General features: G+C 37.1%; 1 protein-coding gene across 1 annotated transcript in view; it reads left to right on the plus strand.

Annotated features, from left to right (window-relative positions):
- The window catches only part of ALDH1A1 (aldehyde dehydrogenase 1 family member A1), a 59808-nt gene extending 47244 nt beyond the window's left edge, over positions 1–12564 (plus strand). The window contains exons 12-13 of the mRNA XM_047830658.1: positions 6922–6996; positions 11948–12564. Of these exons, the coding sequence (XP_047686614.1) occupies positions 6922–6996; positions 11948–12020 (148 nt within the window). The 3' untranslated portion in view covers positions 12021–12564. The remainder of the gene's footprint in view (positions 1–6921; positions 6997–11947) is intronic.
- The last annotated feature ends 5170 nt before the right edge of the window (positions 12565–17734 follow it).

The following is a 17734-nucleotide window of genomic DNA, read 5'->3' on the forward strand; positions in this document are numbered from 1 at the left end:
ATTTGTATCCGCTGCAAAGTGATCACCACAATAACCTAGTTATCATCAGTCACTATACAAAATTAAATTTTTTGTGTGTGGTGAGAATTTTTAAGATTTACTGTCTTAGCAACTTTATCAAATATACAATACAAAGTTATGAACTAGAGTTGCCATGTTGTATATCATATCCCCATGAATTATTTATTTTATGCCTGGAAGTTTGTACATCTTGACCCCCCTTCACATATATCTTCCACACCCCAAACCCCTGCCCTTCTGGCAACCACCAGTATCTATAAGTCTTCTTTTGTTTGGATTTTTTAAAATTCCAAATGTAAGTGAAATCTTACATTTGTTTTGTCTCAGATTTATTTTACTTAGTATAATACCTTCAAGGTCCATCCGTGTTGTCACCAATGGCACGATCCCCTTTTTTTATGGCTAAGTAGTACTCCATTTTATATACGTATACATCTTTATCCAGTAACCTGTTGATGGGGACTTAGGTTGTTTCTATATCTTAGCTATTGCAAATAATGTTGCAATGAACATAGGGGCACATACATCTTTTCAAACTAGTATTTTTATTTTCTTTAGATAAATACCCAGAAGTAGAGTTGCTGGATCATATGGTAGTTCTATTTTCAATCTTTTGAGGAATCTCTATGCTGTTTTCCATAGTGGCTCCACCAATTCACATCCCCACCAAAAGCGCAAGAGAGTTCCCTTTTCTTCACATCCTCACCAATAGTGTTATTTCTTATTGTTTTTGAAACTAGTCATTCTAACAGGTGTGAGGCGATATCTCCAGTGGTTTTGATTTGCATTTCCCTGATAATTAGTGATGTTGAGCCTCTTTTCATGTGTCTGTTGTCCATCTACATACCTTCTTTGGAAAAATGTCTATTTAGATCATCTCCCCATTTTTTTTTACTGGACTGTTTGGTTTTTGATTGTTTGTTGTATGATTCTTTATGTGTTTTGGATGTCAATCTCTTATTAGGTAGATGATTTGAAAATACTTTCTCCCATTCGGTGGACTTTCATTTTGTTTCCTTTCATTTTGTTTCCTTTGCGACGCTTGAGTCTTTTATGTTGCTGTAGTCCCCACTTGTTTACTTTCACTTTTGTTGACTTTGCTTGTAGAGTCAGATTCAAAAATTTATTGCCAAGACTGAAGTAGCTTACTGCTTATGTTTTTTTCTAATATTTTATGGTTTCAAGTCTTAATTTAAGTCTTTAATTTATTTTGAGTTACTTTTTGTGTATGGTGCCCAACAGTGGCCTAAAGCCAGTATTTTGCATGTATTTCTCAACAACACTGATTGAAGAGACTGTCCTTTTCCCATTGTCCGTTCTTGCCTCATTTGCAATAAATCAATTCAGTATACATGCATAGGCTTATTTGGGGGTTTTCTATTCTGTTCCATTGATCTGTGTGTCTGGTTTTATGCCAATACCATACTGTTTTAATTATTATTGCTTTATAGTATAGTTTCAAATTGAGGAGACTAATGTCTCCAGATTTGTTTTTCTTTTTCAAGATTGCTTTGGCTTTTAAGGATTTTTTGTGCTTCCACACAAATTTTAGAATTGTTTGTTCTGTATCTGTGAAAAATGTCATGGACACGTTGACAGGAATTGTATTAAATCTGTAGATCGCTTATGGGAGTATGGACATTTTAACAATAGTAATTCTTACAATTCATGAGCACAAAATATCTTTCCATTTATTTATGTCTTCTATTTCTTTCATCAGGGTTTTATAGTTTTCAGTACACAGGTCTTTTACTTCTTTAGTTAAATTTCTTCCTCGGTATTTTTCTTTATCATACAATTATAAATGGGATTTTTTCTTAATTTCTCTTTTTGATACTTCTTTTTTTTTTTAATTTTTTTTTCAACGTTTTTTATTTTTGGGACAGAGAGATACAGAGCATGAACGGGCGAGGGGCAGAAAGAGAGGGAGACACAGAATCGGAAACAGGCTCCAGGCTCCGAGCCATCAGCCCAGAGCCTGACGCGGGGCTTGAACTCACGGACCGTGAGATCGTGACCTGGCTGAAGTCGGACGCTTAACCGACTGCGCCACCCAGGCGCCCCGATACTTCATTTTTAATGTATAGAAACGCAACTGATTTTTGTAGTCTTTTCTTGAAGTCTATAAGGTTTTCGATGTATAAAATCATGTCATCTGCAAGTAGTGACAGTTTTACTTCTTCCTTTCCTATTTGGATAGCTTTCTTTCCTTTTCTTCCTAATCACTCTGGTAAGGGCTTCCAATATTATGTTGAAGAAAAGTGATAAGAGTGGATATCCTTGTCTTGTTCTTGATCTTAAAGGAAAAACTTTCAGCTTTTCACCATTGAGTATGATGTTAGCTGTGGGTTTGTCATATATGGCTTTTATCACATTGAGCTATATTCCCTCTATCCTCACTTTTCAGAGTTTTTATCATTAATGGATGTTGAATTTTGTCAAAATTTTTATGCATCTATTGAGCTTATCATATGATTTTTACCCTTCATTTTGTTAATGTGGTGTATCATGATGATTGATTGGCAGATATTGAACCATCCTTGCATCCCTGGAATAAATCCCACTTGATCATGGTGTATGATTCTTTTAATGCTAATGCAAACGTTGAATTTGGTTTGCTAATATTTTGTTGGAGATTTTGCATCTATGTTCATCAGGGATATTGGCCTATAATTTTCTATTCGTTTTTTTTTTTTTTTTTGGTGGTGTCCTTGTCTGGTTTTGGTGTCAGGGTAGTGGTGGCCTAATGAAATAGTTTGTCTTTAAGTTTTTGAAAGAGTTTGAGAATGATAGATATTAAATCTTTGAAAGTATTGTAGAATTCACCAGTAAAGTCGTCTGGTCTTGAAATACGTTTATTGGGAATTTTTTAAAAACTGACTTAATTTCCTCATTAATAATTGGTCTATTCAGATTTTCTATTCTTCATGATTCAATCCTGAAAAACTCTGATTTATATTTTTTGGAATTGATGTATTTCTTCTAAGTAGTCCAATTTATTGGTGTATAATTCATGGTATTTTCTTACGATCTTTTTTATTTCTGTGGTACTGGATGTAACTTTTCTTCTTTCTTTTCTGATTTTATTTTTTAAATCTCTCTCTTTTGCTCTTGGTGAGTCGAGGTAAAATCTATCAATTGGTTTATCTTTTTAAAGAACATGCTCTTGGGGCACCTGCATGGCTCAGTCGGTTAAGCGTCTGACTCTTAATTTTGGCTCAGGTCAAGATCTCACAGTCCTGATTTCAAGCCCACCTTGGGGCTCTGCACTAAGGGTGGATCCTGTTTGGGATTCCGCACCCCATCCTCCCTCGTCCCCTTCCCCACTCTCACACACAGGCTCTGTCTCTTTCTCTCAAAATAAATAAATAAACATTTTTTTAAAAATAACATGCTCTTAATTTTATAGATCTTTTCTACCATTTTTCCAGTCTCTATTTCATTTATTTCCACTATGATCTTTATTATTTCCTTCCTTCTACCAACTTTAGGCTTCATTTTTCCTTTTTTTTTTTTTTTTTTTGGTTTCTTTAAGTTAGGTTATTTATGTATGCATCCATGGAAAAAGGTAAGTTCAGGATGCTCTTATACTACTGCTTTGAGTTGCTCCTCCCTTGAATTTTTTTCAGACTTTGATTTTTTTTTCCTAGACTCACCTGTCCTATTAGACAAGCAGTTGCTGCCTTAAAAGCCAAACCACACCAAAAACAAACAAAACAATACAAAACAAAATAATAACAAAAATCAAATTTGTTTTAAAAAATTTTTTTTAAGTTTTAAAAACCTGCTATATTGGAAGAACTTCGGAAGGGTATTTTCTGTCTGGCCTCCTAATAGCTCCCCTAAAATATTTCATTGTCTGGCTAATATAGTATAAGTGTTACTAATTTCTAGGTAGTTGGCACTATGCTATACACAAAGGAGATGAAAGTTCTGCTTTCATCAAGTTAATTAAATGCTAGGACAATATTTATTCAATGTCCCTATGTCAGAAAACATTTAATTCTTATTTCAGTTTCTTTTTCTAAGATTATTAGAAATGTCGGAAGGTCTTAATTTGGGAAAACATAGTGAGTTTTGAGGAACGTGTCTATTCCTTTTTAACTGATTTATACCCATTTTGAGAGAAAAAGAGAGAGCTGCACAAGCGGGAGAGGGGCAGAGAGAGAGAGAGAGAGAGAGAGAGAGAGGGAGGGAAACATAGAATCCAAAGCAGGCTCCAGGCTCTGAGCTGTCAGCACAGAGCCAGACGCAGGGCTCAAACCCATGGACTGTGAGATCATGACCTGAGCTGAAGCCGGGTGCTTACCTGACTAAGCCACCCAGGTGCCCTGTGATTTATATTATATCTTTATTTATATCTCCAAATTTTATACTTTAAGCCTATGCCTCACAAACTGTTACACTTCTGTCCAGCCCTCAATCTCTGGACGGCTTTGTTGGTAATGCCCCCCTCCCCAAACCTCACTTTGTTCCCTCAGTCTTGTCAACATTCAAAGTTTATTTTCTTTCCTGATGATAAGTCACATCTACTCAGGTTAAAAATCCACTGGACATTGAAAAGTATTTATCTTTAAGAGACAGCCAAGCAGTCCTTGCCTCTCTCTGTAGCTCTGAAATCTTTTTTCCTAATCAAAGAGAGTCACCATTAATTAATACACTCTATGCTAGGCATTATTCTGCATTCCTTATGTTCATTATCTCGTTTCACCTTACAACTGTGCAATTGTTAATCTGTGTAATTTGTGTAATTTGTCAATGAAAAAACTGAAGTTTAGTGAAGTTCAGTCATTGATCAAAGCTAACACAATAAATGGCAGCCGAGATGCAGACCTATTTCAAGACTCTAAAGTAGTGATTCTCAACCCAGCTGTACATTAGTCATCTGGGGAGCTTTAAAAATAATAAACTGATTCGGCATAGGGTGGTGCACATAAAATCCATCAGTTATATCAATCTCTGTGATTCAATATGGATTTTTATTTAAAGAGTATTTTTCAAAGCTCCCATGTGATTCTAGGACTGGGACTAGGACTGAGAAATTGCTCAAAAAGCCTGATTCTTTTTATAATGGGATGTTTTCTTTCAGAGGCTTAAAGTCAAGCAATAATCAGTCAGGATAGTGATTAAAGTGGGATTTTCCTACGATAAAATTATTTGTAGGATTCAGCATTCCTAATGCATGTATGTATATTATCTCCAGTCACTAAAAACTTACTCAGTACCAACCATTCTAAGAAGCACATTTGATGCATCATCTTACTTATACCTTGAAATAACCCAATTAAATATTGTCACTTCCGTTGTACAGAGAGAAAGCATATATTTAGAGAAGCCAGACACCTTTCCCAGTGCCAACTAGGTACTAAGGGGCAAAGCCAGGATTTGTGGGCTTGGAACCTCCCTTCTTTATAACAAGAAAGGACTGTGGAAGGAGAACCAACTGGCCTGGCTGATTGTTTTGAACTTGCAGTTTTCTCCAACTGGATATTTCTTAGTTCTCCATTTACTTAAACTAAAATAGTTTCATTTCCAGTATAGGGTCAAAAGACTAAACTCATTTTCGGCACTTTTCAACAAAGACAAGTTTCAGGTTTTTGACTTCGGAATGCTATATGCCTGCTGGATCAAGAAGCTTAGGACATCATTCTGCCCAGTGGCATGGAAATCCCCAGTCAGGAATTCCTCTGCTATTAAAACAGAGGCATATTCTTACTGCTACTTATTCTAGAGCATAATTCTAGTTCTGGCATTGTCCCAGACATAGTTTCCACATGGTGTATTCAAGATAACTACTGAATCCCAGGGTTGCTGGGATTTTACCCATAATTTCAGAGTAGGGATCTTATTTTGCAGTTTAAAAGGCAATTAAACAAAACTGAGACAAGTTGTCTTTTGAAAGCATACATTTTTTTAAGGAACTATGCTCCAGAAGGAGAGACTTGGATAAGAATCTGTAGTCCAGTGAGAATATGGAGCTCTGGGAATCGGGATTGTAAATGCTTCACTGAGGAAATTTGTGGATATTATTTCAGGATCAAATTAATAACCAAACTTCATGCGTAATACAATGTATTTAGAAGTCCCATTGTTGTTTGCCTATTATAATAACATCAAAGGAGAGGAAATACTTTAAAAATATTGTTTCTCCTTGAAATAATATATTTTTCCTCTTATATATAATGAGAATCATATAGGTAATTAAATTTTGCTGTTGACTTTGGCCACCAGGAAATTTAAACAAATTGTTCATGTCCTGCGAGACTACATTCTAACCTTTCCTCCTTGTCTTGACTTTCTACTGTAACTTTTTTTTTAATTCTAATTATTCATGTTTTTGTAACTATATTTGTTCATACAAGCATCTTTAAACATTTTATGAAATACAGCACGGAAAAAACAAATTAATAGTGAAATCCAACTCCTGCCAAGGCCTGTTGTATGAAAGCAATTAATGAAAAAAGGAAACTGAGGAATGTGATACATGTTATAATTCCAAAAGATAACTGATTCTAGCCTGTTAAGTACACAGTCCTCAAGAGAATTATAAAGCTTATGAATATAGGCAGTAGAGAATATCCACCCACCAAACTCCATTCTCTGGCAAACTCCTTTCTCCTTTCTCCTTTCTCCTATGCTATGTTGGCTATCCTATTATCATTCAAAATGGCTCTCTACACACAGAGCTGTACCATTCTATTTCTTTCTAGGCAGTACTTATCCATATACTTATACTTCTGCATTCTAATTTATAGTACTGCTTTTTTGTTAAATAACAATGAGTATGTAACATTGAAATTAACAAAGTTGTTAAAGAGCTTTCTGAATTTCTAAAATTCCAAATTTAGGAGTTATTTCATAGGTTATGTATGATCTACATATACTTCTTTTTTTCCTCAGGGTGAATTGCTATAGCGTGGTATCTGCCCAGTGCCCCTTTGGTGGTTTCAAGATGTCTGGAAATGGAAGAGAACTGTAAGAACCACTTTCTATTAAGACAAATGTTTACCTTGATAAAAATGGTTGTCACTCAATGGAATTAATCCATAGTTGCTATTTGAATTAAAACCTACCTCTGTTCTTCCCTGGAAATTCCTACTGTCAAATAGCTTTTAAAAGCTGGATTTAGCCCATGAGTGCAAAAAAGTGATGGCATAGGGGAAATATAACATATTAAGCTCCTACTATTCATAAGGGACCATGCTAAGCACTTTACCTTAGTTATTGAAATAATGCCAACTTTTACGATTTCTTCCTGTATATAAGAATGTAATCCATCTGGGAAACATTTCCACAAAGGAGGCAGAAACTACAAATTGGTGACTGTAAGAAGTGTGATTATAAGAACACTCCAGTCATTTAAATATGCCTCTTAAACAAGTAAATCATGTGACTTTATCTCAAAAAGCTTTTCAGCGTAAGAAGAGTGATTCTCACGTGTTGAAATATTTTTGATGTGGAATCTAAAATTTTAAATTACCTCAACTAATTATCTTTTTGTACTAAAATATAAGCTGAAAGGGAAATTTAACTAAGGAAAACATGTTTTATAGTCATGACTATGCTCAGAATATATATACAAAATCATTTACAAGCCTTTAGTTTTTAGAAACCTGGGTGTATAGACTTTTTATAATGTGCATATACACGTGTATACACAGAAAGGGGTGACAAAATGTTTGGTTGATTTTATTCAAACAATTCTAACCATTTTATTTCTTAAACATTTCTTGTATTTATCAACACATTTTAAAAGTCATGCGGCAAAAAGACACATCATATACAAACCCTATGGAATCAAACATAGTTAAAGCTGTTCATTCTGTAAATAGCAAGAGCAAATGAGTCTCAGTTTCTAAAGGTCATGAATGCATTAGGTAGCCATCTACTTTGTCATTTGAATAAATCAGCGAAATTGAAATGACGCAATCTCCTTGGAGAACCAATAAAAAAGAAGGATGATAAAATGATCCATCCTTCTCCTCAATACTCCTCAATACAAGTACTTAACATTTGTTAAGTACTTTCCCAGGAGCCCCAGAAACATGATACCACATCCCATCCTCCACATAATTGTGGTGGCAGGAGGAATATGTCAAAAGATAAGTAGTGCAAAATAACCTATACACACCATGAAGTAAATAGTCATAAACTGTGAGTTCATAAGTCATGAGGTAGAAAAGTAGATAACATGCAGAGCACACAGCACTGAAGGACAGAAAACCTGGGCACCACCAGAATATAACATCCGTGGCATGGCTCTATCTTCCACAATTTTCACCCATCAGGTAAAATCAGCAATTGTGGGTGGGGATAGGAGTGGGAGAATGATGTAGAAGGTCTATGAGCTCCTTTCCATACTTAAGATTCTATAGTATTAACCCCTGTGATAACTCAGTGGATAAGAACTTACTGGCAGTTGACCCTACAGAAAATACAGGACTCGATCTAGGGCAGGAAACAAATGTAGGATGTCAGTAAGCAGAGAAGAGAGCATTCTTGAACACAACGTTACATGTGACACGTGGAGGGGTTTGTGAATTTGGATGGCTGGCGAGGATTTGTGGAGTTGGGGAGTATGATACCAGAGTTAAGTAGGATACAGATTAAGAAGTCTTGGCTTACATTTCAACGTTTATTTTTGGGACAGAGAGAGACAGAGCATGAACGGGGGAGGGACAGAGAGAGAGGGAGACACAGAATCGGAAACAGGCTCCAGGCTCTGAGCCATCAGCCCAGAGCCCGACGCGGGGCTCGAACTCCCGGACCGCGAGATCGTGACCTGGCTGAAGTCGGACGCTTAACCAACTGCGCCACCCAGGCGCCCCACATTTCATTAGTAGAGCAGTGAAAAGCCATGGCTATCTGTAGAATGGCGTTGGGGAGGTGGAATGACAAAGGATCAACATATAAAGGGAGCATGGCCCGGTAGAGGAAGCTTAATTGGACACTAAGCGACCTGTACTTGAATCCCAACTCCACCTTTTGCACTTGAATCCCAACTCCACCTTTTGCTGGCCATGCAGCCTGTTTCACGTTGTCTGACTTTGGAGCCTCCATTTCCTCTTATTCAAAATGGCGATGTTAGCAAGCCTCTTGAGATAGTCGTTTGAGAGTGAAATGACACACCCTGTGCCTGTTCGCCAGCATTCTGTCACAAGGTGAGGACTCGGCAAATGGTTCCTTCCTTCCCTGGTTTCTTTTCTTTACAGTATTCATTATTAGAGAGTGCCTTGGCAGAACTACTTTGTACAAAAAGCTGTAACAAAGGTTAGATTATTTTGAAGGGCGGAGTTTGCGGCCGGCCCAGCTACCTAAGACATTTCCCTAGGAATATTGAAGATAAAACGATCAAAGGGGACAAAATGACTAAGAAGGACCAAATAGGTCAATTTTGTTGATTATAGTTTGGTCCAACTTTATGGTTGAGGCATACAGAAATCAAATAAGGGAGGGCGTGGAATGTAAGAATTAAACTTCAGTAATTTCTTAAAATTCTGGGAAATGAATACAGATAATTCCTTTTTACATCTGTACAAATATAAAGAAAAGAGTCAGTCTGTAATTTTTTCCTTCAAAAATTCCAGTTGAGGATGCTGTTAATTTCGACTTGAAGCCAAATTTGGTGAACTTAATAAACAAGTCATTTGCTACAAGATGTTTAAAGAGAATTACTGAAGCAATAACCTCACACGACTCCTAAGGGCTCAGTTACAATTTATCCTCAAAGATAGGAAGGTATAATTGATCAGTTGGGAACAAATTCCTTAGAGAGCCAGAAATAGTGGTACACAGACCTCAGTGTGGTGGTAATACAAAGCGCCCAAACCAGGGTTTGGGTCTCAGATCATGGTGCTGGCCCTGCAATGAGTCAAATGGTAGACATTCCTTCCTGTGTGTAATTGTACTAATTTTCACTTCAGTTAACATAAGTCACTTGAGACTTTACTAGTATATCATTGCAAACTCCGTTGGTTCTCAACCCCTCACAAGCTCTTTCTTTCCTCCTGTCCCTTGGAGAAAAGGGGAGCATGAAATTGTTGTGAACTACTGGACTTACAAACCAAGCTCACAAGAATATTTTTTGTTTGATTATGTTCACCAAGTCAGTCTAACAAACATTACCTCTGTGCTTAATTAAGTAGTGCCAGGCTCAGTTCTGGGTACAGAGTGAAAAAAAAAAAAAAAAGCAGATGTAGCTTATTTACTAGTACCTTATTACTACAGTGTGGACCTTGGGTGAGAAGCAAGGTTATCATGTGTAAGTTTGTTGGAAATACTACTACTGAAACAGAATCAGCATTTTAATAAGGTCCCAGGTGATTGGTACATTGAGGAATTTAGCACAAAACTAGTAGCTCATAGACTGGCAAGATAATGAGAAATGCAAACAGATATAAAAACATAATTTTTAGATATTAAGACAGGAATGTCTATGCATTGGAATACTCCGGAGTGGGACTTAGTTCAAGCTGCGTATGACAATAATGACACTTAGTACTCTCCTGAGAGTTTCAAGTGTCCCTGTAACAAAATACAATGGAAAGCCTATTGGCAGAAATCATGGGTTAATTTATCTAACTTTGTGAGATAAAATACTTACTAAAATATTATCCCTTAATGGGTTTCAGACAACTGAGGCTAAGCCCTTTAATTACTTTGAAGAACATGTTCATTGAAGCTTTTAGAAGGTATTTTCAGAAGCTTAATTGCCCAGGAAAATAATCAGTGTAAGAAGATTAGGTTACCCAAGAGAAAAAGATGTCTTCTACATACCTGTCTACCTCACCAGAAGGGAGGGGTAGAAAAGGATCAAGATCATTTTCTTCTGCAAGCCTGCATGTGCCTGAGTGTTATAATTTTAAGAGTGTTCCTATGTACATGCGATGTAGTCCTATCATCAAAATAATCCAGAGAATAAGGAAGCTCAATGCTTTTCGTTATTTCTTCAGCAGAGGGTAAATCACAGTTTCCAAAATGGGTAGGAACTCTCAATGAACCCAATAATAGGATACCAGGGTCCTAATTGATTAACTCAGGTTAATTCTTGGTCATTTGGTTTGGATTTAAGAGTTATAGAAGCAAATGGCAGTGGTTGTCTGAATAGAAAAACCCCAAACCCACAAGCAGCCCAAAGGTCTGAAATTGGGCCAATGAACCCTGTCTTCTCTCCCTTCAAAACAAAACAGAAAGAAAGAAGAAAGAAAGAAAGAAAGAAAGAAAGAAAGAAAGAAAGAAAGGAGGGAGGGAGAGAGGGAGGAAGGAAGGAAGGAAGGAAGGGAGGGAGGAAGAAAAACTGTAACAATAAAAGTCAGGATTTGTTTTGTTTTCCCAAAAGTCAAGAGATACTGTTAATACTACTGCTAGAAAATATTTTGTGTCAAACCGTATCAGGGCACTTTAGAATGAAAATAGAAGTCTGGCCATTTTTGGGCCCCTCATCACTTCCAGGCCAATCACACACAGTAAAAACACTAAGCTAAGCTGTACTTGAATTTACAGTTTTACTCCACTACTCAAGTGATTGTATATTACTACTTCTCCTTTTGTACTAATATGTCTTGTTTATTTGAACCTAAACTAGAAATGATACAATTCTTCTTGGACTGAACCGTCTTTTCTCGTGTGGTGACTGTTTATAGTCAAATAGAACAATGTCAAAACTGGACAATTTCTGTGCAAATCAACAGAATGTACATGGTCATTTAAAATGCAAAAAAAAAATTGAAAATTTGCCCCACAAGGGGATTTATGTGAGACCAGATATCTTATGGGTGGCTGGCTGGCTACTATTTGAAATGCTTCTGTACGCAGAAAATATTTTCCATTGTCCCTAACCAGATAGGCAAGAACAAATTTGTACCAAATCATAGACTAGTACAATTGTACTGCTGTGCTAAATTCTGTGGGTTTTCCCCCTGTCTAGGGGAGAATATGGTCTCCACGAATACACAGAGGTCAAGACGGTCACAATGAAAATTTCTCAGAAGAACTCATAAAGAAACTACAAGAGTGGAGCAAAGAATCCTCAGTGGATAAGCATCTCCTCCAGTCGCTAATATATCGTAGTGGGTTTTAAATATAAAACTGTTCTTTTCTTGATTTTGTTTTAAAACGTAAGCTAATCATATTAGCATTGAGATTATACATAGAACACTTGACATGTAGCTTATTCTGAAAGAATCCTTTTTCTTCTGATATGTGACCCCCAAGTCCTATTGGTAATAAAAAGGATGGATTAGAGGCAAGATCTCTCTAAGCTCTGTGATAGTTACGTGCTTCTCTTTGTAGCTACTTGTCCGGAATAATCATGTTATAGAAGAGGACCAGTTGCCATGTAGCTTCTTTCTCTAATGACCCCTTAAAGTCCTCAACACACCCTTGAACTGCAGACTAGATGTGTTCTGTTCCCAATAGTTTTGACGTCACTGGAGTTTGTTGAAATGTTTCCTAGAATGTCATGTCTGCTTGTCAAATGAAGTCCTGCTTGAAATACTTAGCTGTAATCTAAACGTAAAGCTTAATAAAAACAACCTTGCATGATTTTTGTCAAGTTTGGATTTTTTAAGTAGAAGTTTTGGTTATGGGGATTTATTACTCTCCCTGTCATTCAAAAGCAATGCTAAATTGGGCACAGATATGTATTTAAGAAGAAAAGTCAAAACCACTCATTCTCAAATAGGTAAAGAAAGAGATTTTCTTTTCCAGAGGAATTCTTGAAATCAATAGTAAACATTTAAAGTAAGTGGCTTCCGTCTTTCAGCAAGTATTTATTGAGTTTGTAGATAGTTCTGTGCACTACATTAGGTATTATTGAAAAAAAAAAAACAGGTGAATAGTGGATGTTCCATTACCTCAAAATGCTGTGATTTAATGGGGAACAAAAACGCGATACACCAAAAAAAATTTTTTAGTGATGGGGCATAGAAAGGGAATGAGAATTGAAGAAAACTAAAGAGCATGATAATAATGTACCAATGGGGTAGAGATGACCTTTAACTGAGGGAATTGGGAAGAACCTCATGGAAGAAATTTAACAGGATATGAACCTGAATAATGAGCAGATTTGCAGTGAATAAAGAGGAAAGAGGCTCCATATCATACTTTCTCTCAGGGCATATTCCATTGGAAAAAATGGAAAAATTCTATATCATATTTTCCTCTCCTGGAATTTCAAATTGCACATTGTTGTTTTCTAGGTTCTGAGAAGTTCTAGCACCTGCTCAGTTTTGTTTAATACATATTTTCTTCTCAATTTATTTAACCGTAGACCTTCCCTTTCTCCTGTCAGTTAATACTGATTAACATTAAGGAATCCACATTGCTGGACACTGTTCTACACAACAAATTAGCACTGAGTGCTCTGAGGAGAGCTAGAGATCAAGGCGGGGCAGCTGGAAGAATGAATGTCCTCCGTGTAAATTAACATATTTATGCCCTCATGCAAAGAACTTCTGCCTGGGTTCCCATGTAGAAAGTAAAAACAAGTGAGTATTTTGTGTGCACATATATTCTAAAAGGCTCTTCGTTCAGCAACCTAAAATGGTTAGATTAACATTTTTTTCAGATTCAGATTTTATAAAAATAATTATTTATCATCTTACATCAGCAGATACCTCAGTAACACTGTTGTTAGGACATGTAACAGCCGCCACAATGTATGAACAAACGCAATTCTTTGGCTTCTCAGACCCGAAATAATCCGAACTCCAACTGCAAGAATTTCTTGGGATTCTGTGGGCCTATAAGATTTGCAATCTGGACCACCTCGTAGTATTTGGGACCTCATTACTTTGAAATCCGGAGAAGTCAAAGGCATAGGGAGAACTGAAAGGTCTTTGGGCGTTGAGAAGAAAAAAGTATCCAAATACAGAGGAGAATCGCATTTCCCCAAAACCAGACAATGTCTACATTTTTAAAAGATGTGTTTAAAACTATGCACAAATAAATTAATAGGCGGACAAGTTAATATTGTAATGGCAACCCACCAGAACATTTTAAGATGTAAACCAAAGAGGGCTGATCCCAGAGCAAGATAAAAGCCAGAAGCAAGTTTAAATATTTGAAAATCAAATCTTCATTGTATAAATAAGACATTACAGGATTAAACAGAAAATATCTGCTTTATATTGGCTTGCCCTGAGCCTGTAGACACTATTTGTATTCCTTTTCTTCCGATTTATAAAGCTATAAAGCTATGCTGGCAATAATTCTTAAAACCTTGAAAAGTTAGAGGGTATTTTATTAGCCTATGCGCTACAGAAAATATAAGGAATTTTATCATGAAGAATTCAGTTCTGCCATCATGAATGTGCTATCATTGTCCCCAGTATCCACGTGGTAGAAAGTGTTTTCTGTTCCAGGAATGCCAAATGATGTCACAGACGTGGGAACCACTGTTCCGGTAGAGACAGTGTCAGGGATACGATACAAATGTCCGAATGTCTGCCCACCTCCTTTCCTCCCCGCACCCCGCCCCTGCCCAGTTTCTATGATCCATGCTTCTGGGTTCCAGTGTAATAGCCAAGGGGAAACGGGGGAAAGTATTTTTTCTTAAATTTTTTTGTGGCCAATTGAAAATAGAACCAACTCAAATTAGGGAATTTTAGCCTCACATACTCAGAGGCAGTGATGAATTAGAAGACCCCCTTCCCTGGGTAATGCATGATTTTTTTGAGTCACATTTCACTTGGACCTTTAGAAGTGTACATATACCATCTACTGAAAGCTTTTTTTTCTGTTTATTTTCTTTTCTTCTTTCTTTCTTTCTTTCTTGCTCTCTTTCTTGCTTGCTTTCTTTCTAGTATATCAAATAACCAGGTTATATTTTGACATGCAGCGGAAGTTCCCAACAGGAATTTCACTCATTGATTTATCTTGGGATTTAAAAAAAAAAAAATATTTTATATATTCTCTGGAGATGCATTTGAGCCTTATCATTTTGATGGTAAAAGAATATACTGGAACGAATTGGAGATGGTGGCTGTTCTCCCTCGATATCAAAATGCAGTGACTGCCGGAAGGACAGGGAAGCTTATTCTTACAGCATGCGGGGACTGTGGTATTCTGGAAGATGCTATCCTGAGTCAAGACACAAATGAGAGAGAAACAGCTCAATTATCACTCTGACATTCTGTGGAAGGGTAAAGACGGCCACAAACTTCTTGGGCTTAAGATTGCAACACAGAATGGGGTGCCTGGATGGCTCAGTTGGTTAAGAGTCTGAATCTTGATCTCGGCTCAGGTCATGATCTCACAGTTCCCGAGTTTGAGCTCTGCACTGATAGTGCGGAGCCTTCTTGGGATTGTCTCTCCTCCTTCTCCTTCTCTCTCTCTCTCTCTCTCTCTGCCCCTCCCCCACTTACTCTCTCTGGCAAAATAAATACAGTTAAAAATAAAAAAAAAGATTGCCCTACATTATGTCTCTAAATGGGCCCTTGGATTCTGAGCAGTGGGTTTATCCCAGGGAAAAATAGTCACATCTGTCAACACTTATTTTGGCATTATCCTAATTCCAAAATCCCTAGAAAGTTAACTTTCTTTCCAAATGAAATATCTATGGCAAAGGTATAGCAATGCTTTTCACATGTTTATTTTAGTGCCATGTCTCCCTAGCCTTTTGTTTTATTTAGAAAAATGGACATCTCTGGGGGGCACCTGGGCAGTGCAGTTGGTTAAGAGTTGGAGTCTTGATCTCGACTCAGGTCCTGATCTCACCGTTCATGAGTCGGAGCCCCCCATCGGGCTTTGCACTGATGGCACAGGGCCCACCTGGGTTTCTGTCTCTCCTTCTCTCTGCCCCTCTGCCGCTTGTGCTCTCTCCCTTTCAAAATAAATAAATAAAATTTTTTTTAAAAAGATAGAAAATGGACATCTCTGAGTTTTATAGAAATGTTCACAGGAGGCTGACATAGTGTTTTCCAGGAGTGGATTTCACCGGATTTTAAAAGTTTAGTTTGTTTGTTTTTTGTCAAGTCACTTATTTAAAGATTCATCAAGCCTAGGGGTGCCTGGGTGGCTCAGTCAGTTAAGCTCCCGACTCTTGGTTTCAACGCAGGTCATGATCTCATGGCTCATGGGTTCAAGTCCCATATCGGGTTTCATGCTGGCAGTGCGGCGCCTGCTTGGAATTCGTTCTCCCTCTCCTTCTCTCTGCCCCTCCCCTACTTGCTTATCTCTCAAAATAAATAAATAAGACTTTAAAAAATAATAAATATTCATCATGCCTAGAAAAATATTACCAAATATAAGAACACAAAACAGTTTCCTTCAACTTATTATTTTAAAATAACCTCACTTTTGGAAGTGTTGCTATAGCAGTTCAAAGAACTCTCATATATCTTTTATTCGCTGATTTCTAATATTTTCCCTCATTCACTTTATCATTCCAATTCTCTGGATAGATTCACTTTTTTCTTGAGGGAAGCTCTGGAGAATAACTCTTGGATATCAGGTCCTTTTGCTCCCAAATACTTCAATATCTTTTTCTAGGAACAAGCTCATTCACAAAAGCCACGGAGTAATGACCTAATTCAGGACATTTAACATTGACAAAATATTAGTATCCAATATACAATCCACATACTATTTTCTCAAGTTGCCCCTATTGTCCTTGATGGCATTTTTTTCTGCCTGTGGTCCAAAACTTGATCCAGGATCACGAATTGCATTTGGTTTTCATGCTTTTCTTTCATCTTACTCTTCCTTACTAATGGTGGTGTAACATGTAAACACATCTAATATTCTTCCAGGCTGGTTAATGTCTTGGCCTGGAGAGAAACCTAGGGAACACACAAAACTCACAGAGTTAGCTAAATTAAGAGAAGCCAGAAAAGAGCATTAAATAGTTTTAAAGAATAAATACTTCATTTCTAGATTGATTATTAATTGCCATCCTTCATGATAAAACTGAGAAGGATTCTATACATACAGACTGACAAACAGGCTGACAATTCTGAAGAAAAGTTGTGTTCCCTTGAGGACGCTAGTCCCTACTTCTTACATGCATTATTGCAATACTGCCCGTTTTCATTTCATTCCCTAGATTATTTGAATATTTTCCCATAATAACAGGCTGTCTGCATTCTGATGACATCTAGGGAGGCACCATAATTGTACTTGGTTACAAATCCCTTGGTGACTTAGAAACATCTTAAATGACTTTACTCTCAAAGTACGGTTGTGGTAGGAAGATCTTGATCTTTGGAGTCAAAGAGACGCTAAATTCTGGTTCTACCACTCACGAGTGGTATTAGCTTAGGTCAATTATTAAGCCCTTCCCATTTAGCCATCATTCAACAGGTAATGGTGGCTGTTGATATTTAGAAAGCGATATAATATTGTACATAAGCCCATGGGCTCCTGGAGTCCAGCAATCTGGTTTCCAATGCCTGTTCAGCACCCACTGGCCTTGGGATTTGGAAAAAAATAACCAACCTTTCTAAATTTCAGGTTTTTGTTTTTGCTTTTTAATCTGTAAGGAGGAATTAATACTGTACTTATCTAACTGAGTTATTCTATTAAAAGAAATAATGTCTGTAAAATGCTTAGTAAGCTTCGTAGCATATAACAAATACTCAATACATGTTACTGATCTACTGATGAAGATTCTGGAATTAATAATAACAATATCAGGGCACCATGGTGGCTCAGTCGGTTGGGCATCCGGCTTCGGCTGAGGTCATGATCTCACGACCAGTGAGATCGAGTCCTG

Source organism: Prionailurus viverrinus, chromosome D4 (assembly GCF_022837055.1).
Source record: "Prionailurus viverrinus isolate Anna chromosome D4, UM_Priviv_1.0, whole genome shotgun sequence".
Classification (NCBI taxonomy): domain Eukaryota; kingdom Metazoa; phylum Chordata; class Mammalia; order Carnivora; family Felidae; genus Prionailurus; species Prionailurus viverrinus.